Source organism: Eucyclogobius newberryi, unplaced genomic scaffold, assembly GCF_026437365.1.
Source record: "Eucyclogobius newberryi isolate DKJ021-1_F unplaced genomic scaffold, fEucNew1.0.hap1 SCAF_18, whole genome shotgun sequence".
Classification (NCBI taxonomy): domain Eukaryota; kingdom Metazoa; phylum Chordata; class Actinopteri; order Gobiiformes; family Gobiidae; genus Eucyclogobius; species Eucyclogobius newberryi.
Genome location: NW_027315812.1, coordinates 21,384,328 through 21,403,175, shown reverse-complemented (window position 1 = coordinate 21,403,175; position 18,848 = coordinate 21,384,328). Strand labels below are relative to the sequence as shown.

General features: G+C 38.7%; 4 protein-coding genes across 6 annotated transcripts; 2 read left to right on the top strand and 2 right to left on the bottom strand.

Annotated features, from left to right (window-relative positions):
• The first annotated feature begins 4,078 nt into the window (after positions 1 to 4,078).
• LOC140364717 (delta-type opioid receptor-like) lies at positions 4,079 to 7,981 on the top strand. Its single transcript, XM_072451021.1, has 3 exons — positions 4,079 to 4,317; positions 5,913 to 6,265; positions 6,494 to 7,981. Exons 1-3 carry the CDS (start codon positions 4,079 to 4,081, stop codon positions 7,018 to 7,020), a joined length of 1,119 nt encoding a protein of 372 aa, XP_072307122.1. The 3' UTR covers positions 7,021 to 7,981.
• Positions 7,982 to 8,506: 525 nt separating this feature from the next.
• chmp5b (charged multivesicular body protein 5b) lies at positions 8,507 to 10,252 on the top strand. Its single transcript, XM_072451017.1, has 8 exons — positions 8,507 to 8,675; positions 9,111 to 9,215; positions 9,303 to 9,349; positions 9,421 to 9,514; positions 9,579 to 9,650; positions 9,722 to 9,830; positions 9,909 to 10,024; positions 10,095 to 10,252. The coding sequence occupies exons 1-8, from the start codon at positions 8,607 to 8,609 to the stop codon at positions 10,140 to 10,142; spliced, it is 660 nt and encodes a 219-aa protein (XP_072307118.1). The 5' UTR covers positions 8,507 to 8,606; the 3' UTR covers positions 10,143 to 10,252.
• A 149-nt stretch (positions 10,253 to 10,401) lies between these two features.
• Positions 10,402 to 13,301, bottom strand: fastkd3 (FAST kinase domains 3). Of its 2 annotated transcripts, none has more exons than XM_072451015.1 (7): positions 13,210 to 13,301; positions 11,477 to 12,945; positions 11,305 to 11,390; positions 11,035 to 11,209; positions 10,883 to 10,952; positions 10,696 to 10,810; positions 10,402 to 10,619 (listed from the first exon to the last, which is right to left on the bottom strand). In XM_072451015.1, the coding sequence occupies exons 2-7, from the start codon at positions 12,927 to 12,929 to the stop codon at positions 10,521 to 10,523; spliced, it is 1,998 nt and encodes a 665-aa protein (XP_072307116.1). In that variant the 5' UTR covers positions 12,930 to 12,945; positions 13,210 to 13,301; the 3' UTR covers positions 10,402 to 10,520. The 2 variants fall into 2 exon arrangements, with proteins under 2 accessions (XP_072307116.1, XP_072307117.1); XM_072451016.1 differs by having other exon boundaries at positions 11,477 to 12,942; positions 13,210 to 13,283.
• Positions 13,302 to 14,814: 1,513 nt separating this feature from the next.
• Positions 14,815 to 16,906, bottom strand: myl12.1 (myosin, light chain 12, genome duplicate 1). 2 transcript variants are annotated; one of them, XM_072451018.1, is made up of 4 exons: positions 16,802 to 16,906; positions 15,627 to 15,825; positions 15,333 to 15,494; positions 14,815 to 15,256 (listed from the first exon to the last, which is right to left on the bottom strand). In XM_072451018.1, exons 2-4 carry the CDS (start codon positions 15,808 to 15,810, stop codon positions 15,084 to 15,086), a joined length of 519 nt encoding a protein of 172 aa, XP_072307119.1. In that variant the 5' UTR covers positions 15,811 to 15,825; positions 16,802 to 16,906; the 3' UTR covers positions 14,815 to 15,083. The 2 variants fall into 2 exon arrangements, with proteins under 2 accessions (XP_072307119.1, XP_072307121.1); XM_072451020.1 differs by having other exon boundaries at positions 16,794 to 16,812.
• Between the last annotated feature and the right edge of the window lie 1,942 nt (positions 16,907 to 18,848).

Here is an 18,848-nt window from a genome sequence, read left to right as displayed (position 1 = left end):
AGAGAGCGTTCTGGACTGGCAGGTTATAAATAAACACAGAATGTCACTGGCTAATTTCCTCATGTGTTATAAGAGGTAATTACTCTGTCCACAGGGTTTCTCACCAACGTAACGTGTGAACGTAAAGTTGTGCTCAGTGGAGTGACCTAAAGCATAAACCCATCTCATTAAGCTTTGTCTTCCAAATTGATGCCTTATGTTGGCAACTTAAAAGAGAACATTTAAATATATTTTGGGTAGTTAATCCTTAATTGTTCAAGCATTATTGGTACGTACATCGTAAATCAGTCATTGATAAATGTATTCTACTTAGGTCTATTTTATTTTAAATTGACTTTATGGAGATTTTAATACTAATGTTGTTTCCTAATCAATACATACTTGAGTTGTGTTTTTGCCACATGCTTGAAGCCACCTTGTGCTAATTCAGGAACTACTCCTTCTTGTTTTTAAAAGGCAAACACCTTCACTGGACTCTACATTCTTTACTCCTCGATGCACTTTGTGCCACCTGCTGGCGTTTTGATAAATAAGACTTTCCATACACATTCCACATACAAATGGATCTTTAACATACACTTGTTTAAACATTCATGTTAAAAGTAGGATGCACTACCGTACATGTGACTTTTTTGCTTATCTCTATGGAGACGTTATTGCTTTGCCTCGATTCTCAAATGCTCTACCATAGGAAATTGTATTAAATATAACTTTCTTGAATTTATTCAATTACAGGTGTTGTTTCATAGATCTGCAATATGGTGGTCTCAACTGCTTGTCTCCATGGAGATATACATTGAACACCATACTGTGTACATTCCAGGCAAAGCAATAACATCTTAAATGGCAGACCTCAATGTTTACATAAGCAGGTATAGCAGTAGCTTGAGCCCAGCTTAGTTTAGAGTTTATAGGTCCAGAATTGTTGTTGCTCTGCCTTAACATCTACCATATAAAGTAGCCATGATTATAGCTGTGTGATTTTTATATTGATTTCTATAGGAAGGAGAGAGGCGGCTTGGATTCTAAGGTCAGTGCAGGGGAGCCGCTTTATAGAACCATGCCCTCAAAGTGTGAAGTGTGAAGAGCTGGAGAAGGCGTGGTCATCAGAGCACTTGGGGCAATGACCCCCAAACTGGAGGAGTGGCTACAACAGATCCCTGGGAAAAACATAAGACTTCAGTCCAGAAAGTGCAGTGCAGGAACAGCAAAGGTACTGCGCAGAACCCTCGAGCTCCCTGTCCTCTGATGGGGAAAAGGGACAAGACCACCGGGGGAGGGTGAGAAGGGAATTAGAGTTTATGTGTGATTGCTGGGAGAAAGTAAAAACCGCCCTTTCCGCAAGACATATTCCTTGCCAATGTTCTTAGCCCCAGGGCAGGCTACAATTTCTCAAGTCCAGCCCAGCAAGTCGGCCTGTGCTTGTGTAAAGACCCGCTGTGTAAATGACTAATGCTGTAATTACATTTGGAGGCTCAGGATTGTACGTTTCCACTGTCAAGGCGAAATTAAGTTGTATAATTAAACAACTATGCATCTGTCTTCCTTCACCAGACACCCGGAGGGCTCTATATAGTTATGTTTTGCTTTTGTCTGTATGTCTAATATGACTTTGTTTTTACTTAAATATTTGTGGCACTACAAATCAAAAACGATAAAATCTACTTTCCTTGCACAAAAACATTGAAATATAAAACGTTTCATGCTTGAGGTGTATAATTAACCAAAAGGTAAGCCCACTACACTGCATATAGAAATGAGAATAAAAGAATTGCATCAAGAAAACTGTTGCAATGCAGTACATAAGACAGCTGCACGTCACACTTTCATACACATTTTGATTTTATTCATACTGTGTGAAAGAGAAGTGATTTATCTCCATAATTATCAAACTGTATTTACGATTTATTTTGTAACGCTTATTTAATGGAACGTTAACTACAACAGTTTTAAATGTATATTTCCGACACGTCTTGCCAGTTTGCCATTACACAGTTAAACTAGTGACGCAACAATGTGATTTCATTAACATAAGAAGAACAGATAGAGGCGGAGACAGTGCTGAAGAGGAACATCAATAACTACGATGTTTTTGATGTTGCTAATAGACAGTATACATTACATGCATGATAATTACTTCCATTTGCCCAAATCAGTCAAGGTTTGGGTTCCATCATTATATCAGAAAACTATTAAGTAGATTGATTAAATGTTGCTACTTTGCAACTTGTAATGTGCATAAAATATTGATTCTGATAAAATAAATATATGCAAAACTGATTTAGCTTATGATCCTCATCAGAAGTGAATTTGTTTCATTTGTAAACATTTTAATGTCATAGTTAATGTTTGTCTCTAGAAGTAAAAGACCTGCCTCCTCCATTGTGTGCCTCTTTGTTTTTAAAGTTCATACTCCATCACTCACCAGATATGATGCGTTCACTGCACTGCTGTTTTGAGCATTTTTGAAAACGTTTTTTTTTGCTTCATACAAAAAACTTTTTTTTTTGTCAAACGCAGTAGTCTCTGCAGACTTTTTTTTTTTTAATGGAAACCAGGGTTGATCAAAATATCAGCTTATTGAAAAGTGCTTTTGAAAAAGCTGCAGTAAAATGTGCAGAAAATGCATCAAAATTCACCACATACAAAAATATCAAAATTCTGATTTTTTAATGTGCTCAAAGGTCAAGAACCACTGATATTAAAGGTCAAAGTTGGGGCTAAGTAGGACCTTTTTTTTATAACTACAACTGCAAAATGTAGAAATAATTAATTTTATGGATCTATGCTAAAAAGTCCAGTTGGGTGGATTGACTTTTGAATACATCAGATTTTCTCTAAAACATTTTATCTTTATATTAAATTTCAAAGCAGGAAATAACGTCTCTGGTAACACAATAATTAAATCACTGCCCTGTATCTTATTCTGTTCAGTTATTGATCACAAGTCTAAATACAATATATTTTTGTTTCTCAAATGTTAGTGAAATCTTAATTACATTTGTGTTTATCTTTTCATTTACGTTCATTATCTTTTCATAAAAAAACATTTTATGATTAATAACTTTTGAACAGAATTTATTTTTATTTTTCTATTCTATTTTATTTCCTGAGACTTTAACATTTTGTATATATCATTTATACAATCTATGGTTGAACTGCATTTGTAAAGAAACAGACATATTATTATTTTATTTGAACAATTGAATGAAAAATGGGACATGGCCTCCCCAACATTTATGCTGATTGAGGTCATTTCATGACACTTGTAAAAGCTGCTGTGCAATGTAAACCAGAATTGTGGGTTACAAGTGTAACAAGACCTTGTGCAATTTGTTCTGGAGCTCTCTGGACCCTGAACTCCACACTGACTCCTAAAACCACATTGCCCTGGCAGTGGAGGGTTCACGTAATGGCCGAGCTCCCACTGAAAAGATGATGACCCCAGCATTTGGAACCAATTCAGTAGATGGGTTTATTGTCTGTTTTCAGTCCAATCAAGCGTGGCTGCGCTTCTGCCCCTGGGCTGTTGTCATCGCCCTGTCAGCTCACATTCTGGCTCGTGTGTCCGTGAGTACGTTGGTGTTGCGTCTCTGCGCGCCACCTCTCCGTCGCTGCGCGTGCACGGGAGTCCGCAAAGCCGCCGCCACCGCTCACCGGGCGCGCAGAACCGTCCACAAACTTTGACGCGCGGTTTGCTGGGAGGGAGACAAGCAACGCGACTCCAATTCCGAGATAAAACCTAATTTGCTGTGTTCTATTGCGCTTTCATCTCTAATTGACGCGCGCTTTAGTTTGGGATAAATCAGGTAAGTGACGCGCCAGATGTGTGCGTGTGCTTAAGGCGCGCGTTTTGCTTTGAATAATACAGTTGAGATTTTCTGTGTATTAAGCTATATTTCCCCTTTGAAGTTTTTGATTGTTGTATTTCATTTTTTTGTATTTGAAGTGTACATTTTGTTGCCCTAATTGCGTATGTTTTGTGCGTAATCAGACGTGGCTCTCATCACCCCGCACCCATCTGCTCCAATCTGAAATTACGTCTCTGTGTTTTGCGTTGGCACAAACAGGTGTCAGGATGGAGGAAACTCCCGTGGAAATCTACAAAGAGGACGCCAAGTGCGTCTCGGGAATCCTGGAGAACTGTCTGATGAACGGGTCTTCATCCTGGACGTCTGGATACACGGAGAGCCAGAACGTGACGCAGGAGGAGAGCTGGGAGCAGGAGGGCATGTCTCCCATCATCCCCGCGGTCTACTCTGTGGTGTTCGTGGTGGGGCTCTTTGGCAACTGTCTGGTCATGTACGTCATCATCAGGTGAGGATCAAATTGAGCCAGAGTCATATCAAAATGGTCAGTTACAGGTTAAAGTGCAATAATTATAGATTATTCCAAGAAAATGTCCATGTTCTAGTTTTCCTATTTACCTTTTATGTGCCCTCTGCTTTAATTGGATACAGTAAAGAGTATTATTAAATATACTTCACACTTGATCAGTGCCTCACTTCTTTAGGATGTGACAGCATGTGACTGAAGATAAGCAGACTGCCCATTCTTCACACATGCTTTATTTCTCAAGGGTAAACATCGTTAATGTAGTTTCTGAACTCAGTGGTGAGTCAAAGTTCTAAAAACTTAGATGTTTGTCTTTTCAACAATACAACAATCAGTTTTGAAAATCCACACTCACATAGCTGGGCTTGTTATCAATTATTGCTAAAGCAGAAACACTTCATGTAGAGTCGGCTGTTATTTATGAAGTTTATAGAAGCCATCTTGTTGATGTATAGTGAGGCGCAGCAGTGGCATCCTGAATACTCTGGTCCACAGAGAGCCATTACTCCAGATCAATCGCATCGACTGTCGCCAGACACACTTTTATCACTTTACAACTGAAAAGGACTGCATTATGTGGTTTAGTGCTCCACAGAGAGTAATTCAGACTACTCAAATGGGTTTGGAGGATTAAATGTAAATGAACAACAGCAACACATGTGCTCTTTAGAAGATTGCCCATACTTTTTTTAAAAGCTCAACTACCTTAGTGTGGTTTGTTATACTTTTTAGAAACACACACCGGAGCAATCAAGTTCCTGAAAAATGGGATAAAACTTGCTTAGACACCATACATTATGGTACATAAAATTAGATTAGAGATTAGAGATAGAGATTAGAGATAATTGATTGGGATGGCTGAGAAAGCACATTGCACTTCAAGTAAATGTATGCATTCAACAGACCCCCCAAAAGTGGTGCATAACTGAAACTTCTTGATGGAATGGGACAGATGGATGGCCATCTGGCCAACAACTGGTAAAAGGTAATTAAATACCAACTATAATACAATACCATAACATTTAGATGACGTCATGACTCATGACCACTGTGGGTAAACTTATTACCACAAAACCCTCCAAGGGGCTTTCAATCCATCACGTGAAGTAGAGTTAACCACATAAAAGAAGAAGGCTAAATTAGAAGATTTTTTAGGGAAATGCACTTAAATTTGCCTTAATAAAGCAAGAAGACTTAATTCAAACTAAACAAGGTGTTAATTAAGCTTGCTACTTATTTCAGGGGTTTATTTTAAGAGTTAGGGTATTAATCAAAGGCACTGATTTTTATTTAGTTTTTGTTTCAATTTTGTGACTTTTTCATAAACAAATAGGTATGTATTCAGCATTTAAAATTATAACAAGATACACACATTATTCCAAACTCCAGGGTAGGGAATGAAATCAGCAGCACCCAACAGTGAACCTCAAGTCAGAAGAATTACATTACAAATTCTAAGATGTGGTACAGCCTTAGGGCTGGAGCTTGTATAATTCATAATGAGATCAGAAGTGAAGTCGAGGTTGTACACAACCCACACTACGAATTAATGCTTCTATACTATCTGTCATATTCAGGTACACCAAAATGAAGACTGCTACAAACATCTACATCTTCAACTTAGCCCTGGCCGATGCCCTGGTCACCACCACCATACCTTTCCAGACCACAGACTACATGCTAAAGACATGGCCCTTTGGAGAGGTGGTGTGCAAAGTGTTCATTGCCATTGACTACTACAACATGTTCACCAGTATCTTCACTCTCACCATGATGAGTGTGGACCGCTACATCGCCGTGTGCCATCCGGTCAAAGCCTTGGACTTCCGCACCGCAGTCAAGGCCAAAATGATAAATGTTTGCATCTGGATCTTGTCTTCAGCCGCCGGGATACCTGCGTTTATTCTGGGAGGAACACAAACAAATAGTGGTGAGAATTGAGAATAATAAACCTTACTTTTATGTGTAATATTAATATGAATCAAATTCATCTGCCAATTCTTTTGATTAGCTCTGCTTTTCCATCCACATGAACACAATTTATGAATTAAATATTGACTTGCTCACTTTTGAGTGCATATTAGCCCAAGTGGAATTGACAGAGTGCCATTTAATTGTTTTTTGCTGAAAGTAATTTCTAATTTGACTTATCTTGCAGGGATCACGGAGTGTGCTTTACAGTTTCCCGAGCCGTACGTGTACTACGACACCGTGATGAAAGTGTGTGTGTTTGTCTTTGCCTTCGTGGTGCCGGTGCTCATCATCACCGTGTGTTACTCCCTCATGGTGCTGCGGCTGAAGAGTGTCCGCATGCTGTCCGGCTCTCGGGAAAAGGACCGGAACCTTCGACGCATCACCAGACTTGTCGTTGTTGTGGTGGCAGTGTTTGTTGTGTGCTGGACTCCCATTCACATCTTCATCCTAGTGAAGGCGCTAGTGAATATCCCGGAGTCCAACGCCATCATGGCTGCTTACTTCTTCTGTGTTGCACTGGGTTACACCAACAGCAGCCTGAACCCTGTGCTCTATGCCTTTCTGGATGAGAACTTCAAGCGCTGCTTCAAAGACTTCTGCCTCTCTGCGAGGCTGAAGAGAGAGAAAGTGTCAGGAAGCAAGACGGCCCTGAGTAAAGTGCGGGAGCTGGCTGTTCCCCGGGAGAACCCCGATGGGACTAAGCCCACATGACTAGCAGTGGAACTGTCTTCCATTTCCCACATTGGAAAAGAAGACTCCAATGACCTGGGCCTGACCCACGTCACATCAGCAATGTGACATTTAATATGTACTGGCCATTTTCATGTGAATTAAACAAATCCGTTATGGCTTTAATCAGTCAACTATTTCAGAAAATGGCAATGCTAAAAAATAATAATAAAAACCCCGTCAGCCTAAAATATTTTTTTATTCACATCCACTGTAAGCATTTTTAAATAACAATTATTAAAGCTTGTGCCAAATAATATATAAATGGTATTAAATGAAGCATGAAGTGTTATCTTCATATCTCCCTTCATTCACACGATTTACCAAAAGTGCCTTTTACAGTCCAGGATATCAAGATAGAGGATTTGAAGAGGCTGTGGTCAAGTAGCATTTTCAATTTATGTGCAGCCTTGTGACTTAGTGAAACAATGAAAATGTGTCCATTATGTCTGGAGTATGGAAGTTTTAGGATTGTGCTGCTCGACCACTGATTCTCAAGAAATGTGAAGATCCTTGACTCAAATGTGCATTTCAATTTGTCAGAGGGCTCTTTCAGCTTTGATTCTGGAGTTGTGTCCAGTTTGAAAAGTTGTGTAACAATGACATAGTGCGTAATATTGTATATAACTAGATTCAATATTATATATTTGTGCTTTGTCGTAAGGGAAAAGTACAATCATTAACCACAACTAGATGTGTGAGCACATAGTGTGCTGTAAATAAAATGTGACTGTACAAAATTGTATGAAGATAAATCAAGTTTTTGAACATGCATAGCACATAACATATTTAGCATGACAATAACTGCAAAGGTAAAGAAAAAGCAGCAGTTTATGCTTCATGGATTGTGTTGTTGCAAACTATTTTGAATGTCCAATGCATATTTGATTAGCTTAAATAAATCTATATGTCTTCTCTATACCTTTCTGTAATAATAAAATAGAGAAAATATAGTTGTTGGTTGTTTATTAGCCTACAATTTCTTGTACTTGTAATTTCTTACTCTCTAGGCCTATATCTAGGTTGCTTATGGTCAGCAATACTACTCTCGAGTATAATTCACTTTAATTTGACAGTATTCAATAATGCAATAAATTCAATACTAATTTAAGACAATTTCACACATACCTGCACAAATTCTATTCTAAAAGTAAAGCGTATTTCTTTTTACATTCAAGAATGAACTGATGTCCTCGTATAGCTCTAAAATAATACGTTTGTGCCTTAACATTTTCAGATAAACAATAGACAATATTTATGGTAAAGCAACTCCCTCTTGTGGCCATTTATTCACACACCAGTTTAGGCTGCACTTTATATTTTAGTGCTGCTTTTTTGTTTCCGATGATCTACCACTCCATCCTGATAATTGCATGTAATAAAATGCATAACATAAAATCAAACGATGACATCACAATGGACTGTGAGCAGGCGTTAAAGAGCAGGTCACGTGTTCTCTGACGTCACAGAAACACCTCTTCCGGGTTCTCGCGTTCAGCTCGGGACGGATTGTGTCCAAGCGAGATCAGATTTTGTTCCGTTGTCCTTTTCCTCTTTGAAATCGCAAAATGAATCGTATTTTCGGCAAAGGGAAAGCCAAGGGTCCGCCACCCAACCTCGGCGACTGCATTGGGAACGTAAGTAGAAATTTAAAACCACTTTTGATGGCTGAACTGTAGTAAACAAATATGGAAGACAGCCCAGCCTTGATTGTTCGTCTGACTTTGACCAACTTTACTTCAAGAACAGGAAACGTCAAATATCTCCACAGCTCAGATACTGTCACTACATTATTATTATTATTTATTTATTTTTGTCTAATCTAACGTTATTTCAGTCAATGCTGTCTTTGTCACGATCACATGTTACGAATGAAAATGACGTGCTTAACAAAACAATGGGTTCAGCATTATGTCATAAGTATTCGGTTATTCGAGTGGCAATAACCGGTTTCACAAGTGTTTTCATAGTATCTGCCCCAGCCAGTGCGTCAGCCTTTAGTTTGACGAGTTTGTTAGTTCATGTGGAGTATTTTGGTGGTCCTGAAAATGTCCTCTGTGTTTTCTGTTTAGGTTGATTCTAGAGCAGAATCTGTTGACAAGAAAATAGCCAGACTAGACTCTGAACTAGTGAAGTACAAGGAACAGATGAAGAAGATGAGAGATGGGCCATCAAAGGTAAGTAAGCATCTTTGCTAGAACTGTTTTGTGTAACTGTGCTTATAGTGTCTTAAAAACTGACACAGAAAAAACATTTGTTCACAGAATATGGTCAAACAAAAAGCAATGAGAGTTCTAAAGCAGAAACGAATGTAAGTAGTTCATCTTAACTGCCATTTGTGTTGTCAAAAAAGTATTTATGAATCCTTCTCTTTTCTTTTAGGTATGAAAACCAACGAGACAATCTAATGCAGCAATCGTTTAACATGGAACAAACAAATTATTCAATTCAGTCCCTGAAAGACACTAAAACTACTGTAAGACACTTCAATAATCTAACCATTTTCAGTCATATGTTTTATACTAATCTGTTATTTGTAGGTTGATGCTATGAAAGTTGGACTCAAAGACATGAAGAAAGCGTATAAACATGTGAAAATAGATCAAATTGAGGTAAGTTATATTCTTCTTTTGTTACAGTTTGTCTTGTCCGCAATCAAAAATACAATTGTTATCCCGTTTAGGACCTTCAAGACCAACTACAGGACATGATGGAAGACGCCAGCGAGATTCAGGACGCTCTGGGCCGAAGCTATGACACCCCTGACATTGATGAAGCTGATCTGGAAGCAGGTCGGTCACAAACTCACTTTACATTTTACTGTTGGGTCGCATTTTGCTCAGTGCCGTTTTCTTTTGGTGTGTGCATAGAACTTGACGCTTTGGGAGACGAGCTCTTGATGGATGATGACAATTCTTACCTTGATGAAGCCTCAACAGCACCCACAATCCCAGAGGGTCTTCCTGGTGATAGGCTCAATAATAGGGTAATGTGCACTTGTATGGCTGTAGCTTGTGTTAAAGAGACTCGAAATTAAAGTATTTTTTGTTTTGCAGGATGGCGTTCTTGTTGACGAGTTTGGTCTTCCCCAGATCCCAGCTTAATCCAAAGTTGTATAATTTCCTTTTGTGTGTATTTATCTAACTGCACTCCAAGCCTTAATCATAGGATTAACCTGCCAAGCAATTACTATCAAAGAAATGGTGGTCATTTTAGAAAATAAATCGTGCTTCGGGTTTACCGTTTTATAAATATTTTATATAAACCATAGTTGGAGATGGGTTCTTTACTTTGTACATTTTCTCCAGCATGAAATTTGCCAACAACAAATAAAACATTTTTCAAACGGAATCTGCATCATCCATGTACAAAAATATTCAGAACAGCAATTGTCATAGTTATTCTTATTATTTGGCAGTTTATTATAAATACATTCCTAAGCATCTAAATAGTAAAAAACTAAATGGCCCTTCAGCTGATGTTCACCAGCTGAGTCTGTAGCTGTGCGGGAAAATCTTCTTGTGCAGATACTCCACAACACTGGTCTTGTTTCGGAGTTTATCAAATTCATAAAATGGGATCTGAGGAAAAATAAAAAGGCATTATCAGAACATCAAAAGAAATAAGCCTACAATCTGTCATTTTAAGGCCTCTTACCTGTATAATTTCATATCCTAGAAGCCTAAGTTGCCTTTGTTTTATAGCTTCTTTACCCAATAACTGCCTTTTGTTAGAAGTATACCGCTTTTGTCCATCAATGCATAGAGCTATTCTGAAAAGGAAACGAATAGGGAAACTCACACACTAATTCATATGTTAGAATGTATGTATATGGCAAAACTACCTCTTATAAACGTCATCATGATAACTGGCAGGCAGGACATATCCATCTTCATCAAGTTTGATCTCCACATCTATGGATTACAAGACATTTCATAATCAATTGAAAGGGATTGACAAATGTAACCAAGTAATCCTATAAGTAAGTAATCATACCTATTGTGTAGCAGTACGGTGTCAAAACTTTGGAGCCAAAATATGAACGACCACCGAGCAAATCCACCAATCCAGTTTTCACAGAATTGTACAAATGATTGTCAACTGGAGTCTCCAAGGACTGACCGGGCATGAGGAAAGACTTGACACGGTACTGTGGAAAAAGCCGAGGTCCCTGAAGAGACATAATGTGCAGCATGTGTTTTTAATTCGACTAAAGACTATAATAGGTTGCAACATTTTAAATACAAATGAGATTATTATAAGTACCTCATAAAAGGGGCACTCAAGCTTCATAGTCATGTAAAGCTGAGTTAGCTGAGCAAGAACATAACGGTCTACTCCTGTACCTTGCTCTGAAGTAATGATTGAATAACAAAACAATTAATGCATACCAAATATAAGACATTAGAATATTTACACAAAACATAATGATATGTACCTTGCAGTTGTTGGAGAAAATATCGGCTGAAAAGTTTGGAGACAAAGTTCACAGGAAACCGCTCCACCAAGATGCAAGAATGAAGCACATTGAGCAAAGTGCGAGGCTGGAAGTGTGAAAAGCGAGTGTGTAGGATTGTTTCGACTTTCCTGAACACATCGGCAGCGTTCGGTGGGAGATAGCCAAGCTTTCCGAAGGGCATGATTTGCCTGGCCACCTGGCTGGTAGAGTACTCATCTGCTCTGTACACAAAACTCTCAGCCACAGCATCAAACACCACTGGAGACAGGATATTTCTTCTTCCAAAGAACTGCATCACCTTGGTAACAGTCTCTGGTTGGGAGGTAAAGGCCATCATGGGGACATACTTCTCCATGGCATCCACAAAGTAATGATCACTGTGACCAAAGTGCATAAGTGCTCCAAGAACAAGACTGAGCTCATCATCTGTAAAGTGAGGCACATGGCGTACAGCCCGCTTACAAAGACTGATCACTAAAGGCATGGCCTGAGTCTGATTTAGAATTGTGAGAACACTGAGAAGCTCACTGACAGTGGCAGGGCTCATATGAGAGGTGACCGTGACAGCACGAGTGTGCATGGCATTCAGTAGGTCACAGTATTTCTTATCAAAACCTACACCATTTTGTAACAGTTTATACATCGCTCTGAGCTCTGCCAAGCTCCACTGCGCTGGCTCCTGCTTTTGTATTTGGGCCATGATCTGCTCCAGCATGACAGAGCCAGAACCCTCCAGAGCCAACATGGCCTGAGCCAAGTCACACAACTGCCCTATACTCAGGTAGCCTCGGTCTAGTCTCTCTTGGCTCTCGGACACAAGGCGCACCATCAGAGTACTCCAGGGGTCTAGGTAGAGCCGTGTGCAGGCAAGAAGCGCAGATACCAGTCCGCCATCCGTTAGCCGCCCAGAGTCTTCCTCCAGCTGCTTGCATAGCGCTCTGATGGTATCCTTCTCCAGCACCGAAGGGTCTTTCAAACAGTTCCCCCCGTGCTCCAGGTCAGCTACACGATGAAGGGATGCTGCGGCCATGCTGTCCGTTAGTACTTCCACAGAGTGCAGGAGTCTGAAGACCTGCCTGGATGAAGTGCACTTGCTTAGACTCCTGTAGAAAGCCTGTTGATCAGCTGGAGCCGGTTGGTGCATTTGAGTCAGACAGAACCTGGGAAAAGAATCTTTGTGGAGTCCAACAGAGCTGACGCCCACAAATGAGGGCTCACGTACAATAGTGGTGAGTCCCCTCCTGGTCTCGTCCAGTTTCCAACAGCCATGAGGTTGGATGCAGCTGGTAGATGAGGTGCACAGGCAGGCAACACACAGATGCTGCTCTGGCTGGCACCTGAAGAGCCGTGAGTTGAAACAAGCAAAAGCATAGCGATGAATCCCAATCTGTCCCACCTGCTTAGGAAGCCTCTGGAGCAGCTTCAGTGCCATGACCCACACACAGCTGCTGAAAGACACCAAGAAAAGAATAACATCAGAAACATTGAGTTTCATGAATAGAGTTTATAATAGGATTCACGTATTCATTTACTTTTCGCTTTCATTCTTAGGATTGAGAAAACTTTATCAACCTTGAGGGTTATCTAAACTAGTGTTAGCTTAGCTGTTAGCCTACGTTCAATACTCTGCGTGTATTATTGCATAGAACACTAAATGAAGCGTTCACAAAAAAACAGCAACAGTACTATGATCATGTCAAATCAGTTCGTACCTGTAGCATGTGGCAGACGTCCTCAGAGTCGGTAACGTAATGAAGAGAAGGATGCGGCTGATATAACGTGGGTCCAGTTCATTCTGTAACACCGCCTGTGGGGCGTTCAAGGTACCTCGGAACTTTACTGTGTTTCGCAAGTAGCTTTGGCTGAAAACGTTTTATATTTTTATTCTATTATTACTTAATTATTACTTAATTTCTTATCTTATTAACTTCATTAAGATGTATTGTCAGCCTACTGTTTAAATGTAATGCTGCTGTATGAACAAAAAGCGTTCAAGATGCACATAACACCACAAGATGGCGTATTCCATTTAAAGTCCACAATGTTTCGCAAACGAGAAAAAAAAGTCTATTATGGCTAAACTTCCCGCTTTTAACATATACGGTAGGAAAATATTAATTGTAATGTATTATCCTGTGTTCTTAAATGACAATTTATGGTAATTAAAAACATGTTTATCAGTTCATTGTGCAATCAGATGTATTATCTTTATTTAATGCATTTGTGTCAGTGCAATCATACAGTATTCATGTCCCCATTGTGGACTTGTTTCATCTAAGCTCCACAGACGTCACCATAATCTTGATTCCCAACACTCCCATCACCGCCAGCTCCATCATCGTTCAATGGTGTAAAGTCTTCACAATTTTTCCAGAAAAAGTTTAGTTGTTTGTATTTGGACAGGATATATTGGGCTCCCTCTCACTACGGGAGGATCCACACAGTGCAACTCTTCATCCTGCACCTCTTGTTCATGCACTTTTCTGGCACGTAGTCTCAATTATGAAGAAACACAATGCTTCATTTGATTTTATGCTTTTAGAAAAAGGCCAATATCAATTTCCCTCAAGACATTTGCTGGGTCAGGGATTACAAATCATAGTTTTTTTGTTTTTTTGCATGTCATTTATGTGAATCGGTTTGAGAAATAATTACATAATTAGCAACTCTTTTTGCATTACAGATCAAATGTTACTCAAAGGTTTGACTGATCATCCTGTTCCACAATCCTGCAGGTGACTGAAAGTTTCTCCTCAGTAAATTTGATAATGAATCATGTCTCTGAACGAGCCCTTTAGTCGAATAAATCAATAATTGCCTGACATCTAAATGCCACCCTAAGAAAACATTTAAACTGTTGTACCCTATAGTAATTTACTATTTGAGCTTCTTTGTCAGTGAAAGGGAAAGATTTGCATTCACAGAGCTGCCCATGCCCAGATAAAATGAACAGAATACCTCAGGTTTGAAGAAAGTAAATAAAAGGATGTACAGTATCCATCCTGCATAAACAATGGTGCATTGAGTCTAGGCAGATATACTGCTTGTACGAAATCATTTCTAAACTTTACGTGCTGAATGTATGAAAACTGCTTTTAGACGGATTCAGTAAGACATTAAAAAATATTTTTTAGTCTATGAACATGTGAAGTAATCTATTTTGTTGACATCATGTTAATAGTCCAAAAGAATTCAGAGCTCTTGCCTGAACATGCTAATTTCCTGCTGTAGAAGACGCGTCATGACTCGTAAAGCAGCATGTATTTGTCTACTGGAGAAAGTCACTCAATGATAAGATTTGAACCAAAGACTGTGGAAACAATTTAATAAAGGGCTTTATTCAAAAAGTGTATTTTATAAAAATGTATAAATTCAGCTAAACCCAATCACATGAATTGTGAATTACTTCACACAAAGTATAACAAACTTTTGACACATTTTTACCACAAGTGTTAATCTGCAGCAAATGCAAGTACTTATTGCTTTGGTTTGTTTAAATTTTTTTCATTTCTCAGTTAAGGCATGCAGCACTGGAGATTAGCTGATGGAAGAGGGAAAAGGTTGGGGAAACATCTTGGCATTGTCTCTAATCGTCCTTATCCCTGGCACCGTGTTTTAGGATGCGTGTGAACTCCACATAGTTGAAGTTATTCTTCTTATCGATGGGGGCTTCCCTGAAAAGCTCATCTACCTCCTCATCTGTAAACCGGTCACCCATGGTTGTGAGCAGATCTCTGAGGTAATCTTCATGGATAAATCCTAACAAAGACAAATGCTGATTAGATTTTGTTTTAAAAAGATAGCAAAAATCAATTTTATAGTCCCTCAAACGTACCTGACCCTTCTTCATCAAAGCAAGCAAAGGCATTCCTGATAACATCCTCAGGATCTGTGCCGTTGAGCTTCTCTCCAAACATGGTGAGGAACATAGTGAAGTTAATGGGCCCAGGAGCCTCATTCATCATGGCTTCCAAGTAATCGTCTGCTGGGTTCTTTCCTTTAGAATTGCAAACATAACATGTTTTAATAAAAGATTTAGAGGAGGTTTTGCTTGGCAAAAGGGCAAATACAGCTCAAGTAAAAGCAGGTAGACTGCAGCTGCATCCACAAATACTTCAGCAGCACTCACCAAGAGATGCCAGCATATCATGAAGGTCCTCTTTGTCGACAAACCCGTCACGGTTCTGGTCAATCATGTTAAATGCCTCTTTGAATTCCTGAATTTGGGACTGGTCAAACATGGCAAAAACATTTGAAGTAGCGCGCTGTGGGCGCTTCTTCGTGGTCTTCCCCTTTGCTCTTTTGCTCGACATTTTGAGGTTTTATTTCTGCAAAGAAATGGAACAAGTATATGTTAAATTATATCACAAATACTTTTCAATGCAAATCAACAATGCAGAAGAATGAGAAGATGAAAGGCGACAAAGCACAAACCAGATTAGTAACTGCACTCATTTGTAAACACAATCCAATAGAAGCCACATAAGATATTTTGTGATGAGCATAAGTCAAAAATAAAGTCATGTTGAAGTAATGATGTCATTTCTCAACTGAGCTCATTACAAGTCAGTTATAGAGTATTTTTATACCAACAGCCCTCTGGAGTAGTGTCCTCACTGTGCTATAAATGGACATATTTCCTGTCTTTCTAGGTTGATCAGCTGGGTGGGTTTACTCAGGACAGAAAAACTACTGATGTGAGTACAGATGCCCAAATTAGGCAATGCCTTATGCATCTGCACAATCCAGTAAACCAACAGGCTGTTTTATCTCCAGTTCACTGTAGAAACATCACTTCATTTCTGTTGTCAGTTATATCCACGAGCGAGCAGTCGTATGATTGCAAATATACTGTCCAATTTAGCTATTAATTGTGACTATATTTTTTTTACACAAAATAAAGTACGAAATAAAAAATACATACAATATAATTCAACGCGCAATTCCTAATTCTGCGAAACGGTATGACATTTAAGAGGCAATTTAAGATGTTGCGTTTGTCACTGGTCTGCGGCCTGACAAAGTGTTGCAAAAACATCAAAACCGTATACCCGGGTCCACTTTATCACTTTAAATACGACAAATACTTGTAAAATATCTACACAGAATGAAGCTATTGATTAGACGTTGTTTGGTTACGTCTCGTTCGAAGTTAGCATCTTGGCTAACAAATGGCCATAACTTTATCTTAACGATTGCTAAGGAGGCACAGCTGATAACACGACAGCACATAATTCTTATTCAAAACCAAGATTGTAACTAAAAGTACATTAAAATGATAGTAAAGGCGTTTTACCTGTCAACAACCCGAAACTCTAAATCTCGACCACTAGTCCAGTGCAGCTGCTCTTTTCTCAACCACCGCCCTTCACTTCCTGATAAAAGTACGACAACAACTGGAAGAAACCAACTCAAGAAAGGGGGTTCTCATAAACAAAAAGTGTTATCATTTATTGAAACACCGTACGTAATATTTGTAAGTAACGATACAAATAAATCTTGACGGTTTTTAAATATGATATGACAAGAAATCACCATTAGTTGAGGAAAATAATACATTTTACTGAAACTTTAACAATAGAGCGCCCCCGCCACAGACGATGGTGCGTTCACAAAACACTCCCTTTTCCTCCGTCTACATTCCTGAAGATTTCCTTTTATGGATAGAATTACACCCTTTTCCAAAACCAGGCAATTATGTCCAGGAAAGGTGGCCAATTGTACTAATACACCAATTATAGTGTTTTAGTTTTAGGCATGTATAGGTTTATGTGCCCCTCGTGATTGATAATGCGTGATTAAAAATAGACATATACACATTGCCCATTTATTATATGTTATCAGTTTTACATGTTTATTACTAAGTACTTTGTGCCACCCGTCACAACTAGTTGATTAAATGTTAGACAATGACAATTATGGAGAGAGACAGAAAAACAGCATTAACACGGGCATTAACAGCAACTATGAGTGAGATAGCCAGCTTTGATTGATAGATTACAATATTTTTTTAAAATGTCAAGAAACATTTGTTGGAAAGTGAGTCTTTGTGTAGGGATGAGCAGCATGTGGAACTACTGAGTCACAGGTTAAATTAAGTCACATTGTTCTCTGAGGGTCACATTACAATGTTAGGAAAAGAGTCCAGCCTTGTCAGTTATTTCGGGAATACCTTGTTTTGATCAAGCTTGGTTCATTTCAAAATACACACTATTTGTTATTAAGTAATAAGGAAAACAGAGTAATTCACTGGTTACATCTCACCTGAACATTTTCATGCTTAAATATAAGGCCTTCACAATTTAACTATACATCTTTTCTAATATCTTAAGCATATTAGAAAAAATAATACAATGAAATCAAGCAGAAGTTTGACATCAAAACTCATGGATAAAATATGAATAAGCTCAAGACTAAAGATGCTTCAGAAATGTGCATGTGCTTTACTTTACTTGTATTATCACATTACTCCACTAGAGTGCGCTATACATTCAGAAAATAGGTTTATATTTTTCCATTTAATTTCTGGTGTAAATAAAACAACATCCGTTATAAATGTTCAACCTAAAACCATGTCTAAAATACATTCTTGTTTAGTATGCATGATGAGTATAAAGGCCTATACTCTCTTCTCTTCTTCTCTTATCTTATGATATATCTGTTGTATAATATATATTTGACATCTTAATTAGCGCAAACACGGTTAAAGCGCAACTATTTACATGTTTTAAAAATATAATATCAACAATTTTGTTAGTTTACTAAAGGCTAGTATTAATTTTGTCTTAGCAGCCTATATCTAACAATGATGTCTTTGTTATGGTCTGATTTATTAATAACCATATTGATATTGTATAATGACTCATAGTCATCCGCGCACCGGCCTGGTCTGATAGTGTTACGTCTTAGTTTAATTAGTTGATTGAAAGCATTAATAAAAGTTGCATATGAGGACCAATCAGAAGCGAGGAGGGGAACCAGATACACAGTGGTGATTGAAGGCCCAAAGCCAGAGGGCACAGTGTTCAACACAGAAGCCTTGAGTCGTGAGAGACACCATTTCCAGTGACAACAGTCTCAGATATGTGCACCCAAATAAAACATGGCTGCCAAATGTCCAAGGCCTTCCATTTGTGGAGGAGTTTGGCTTACTAAATTAAAAATGGTAATTAGTTTAAGAAATAATAACCACCACCAAATGATCCACAAATTACTGTCTTATATATAAAGCCTACAATTATACTAACACTGTTTACCTGCATCACAGGGAGTGATACTCAGTCAGAGAAGCCTGCACCCATAAATGTGTTGCATGGGACTTGACTTGCCCCCCAACACTGTCTGCTATATT

Coding starts and splice junctions, on each gene's coding strand:
- LOC140364717 (XM_072451021.1), top strand. CDS start 4,079: ATGGAGGAAACTCCCGTGGAAATCTACAAAGAGGACGCCAAGTGCGTC. Junction 4,318..5,912: donor GTCATGTACGTCATCATCAG/GTGAGGATCAAA, acceptor TGTCATATTCAG/GTACACCAAAATGAAGACTG. Junction 6,266..6,493: donor AGGAACACAAACAAATAGTG/GTGAGAATTGAG, acceptor CTTATCTTGCAG/GGATCACGGAGTGTGCTTTA.
- chmp5b (XM_072451017.1), top strand. CDS start 8,607: ATGAATCGTATTTTCGGCAAAGGGAAAGCCAAGGGTCCGCCACCCAAC. Junction 9,651..9,721: donor TGAAAATAGATCAAATTGAG/GTAAGTTATATT, acceptor TATCCCGTTTAG/GACCTTCAAGACCAACTACA. Junction 9,831..9,908: donor TGAAGCTGATCTGGAAGCAG/GTCGGTCACAAA, acceptor GTGTGTGCATAG/AACTTGACGCTTTGGGAGAC.
- fastkd3 (XM_072451015.1), bottom strand. CDS start 12,929: ATGGCACTGAAGCTGCTCCAGAGGCTTCCTAAGCAGGTGGGACAGATT. Junction 11,391..11,476: donor TTTTCTCCAACAACTGCAAG/GTACATATCATT, acceptor TCATTACTTCAG/AGCAAGGTACAGGAGTAGAC. Junction 10,953..11,034: donor ACCGTACTGCTACACAATAG/GTATGATTACTT, acceptor TGTAATCCATAG/ATGTGGAGATCAAACTTGAT.
- myl12.1 (XM_072451018.1), bottom strand. CDS start 15,810: ATGTCGAGCAAAAGAGCAAAGGGGAAGACCACGAAGAAGCGCCCACAG. Junction 15,495..15,626: donor TGATATGCTGGCATCTCTTG/GTGAGTGCTGCT, acceptor GCAATTCTAAAG/GAAAGAACCCAGCAGACGAT. Junction 15,257..15,332: donor CTTTGATGAAGAAGGGTCAG/GTACGTTTGAGG, acceptor TGTCTTTGTTAG/GATTTATCCATGAAGATTAC.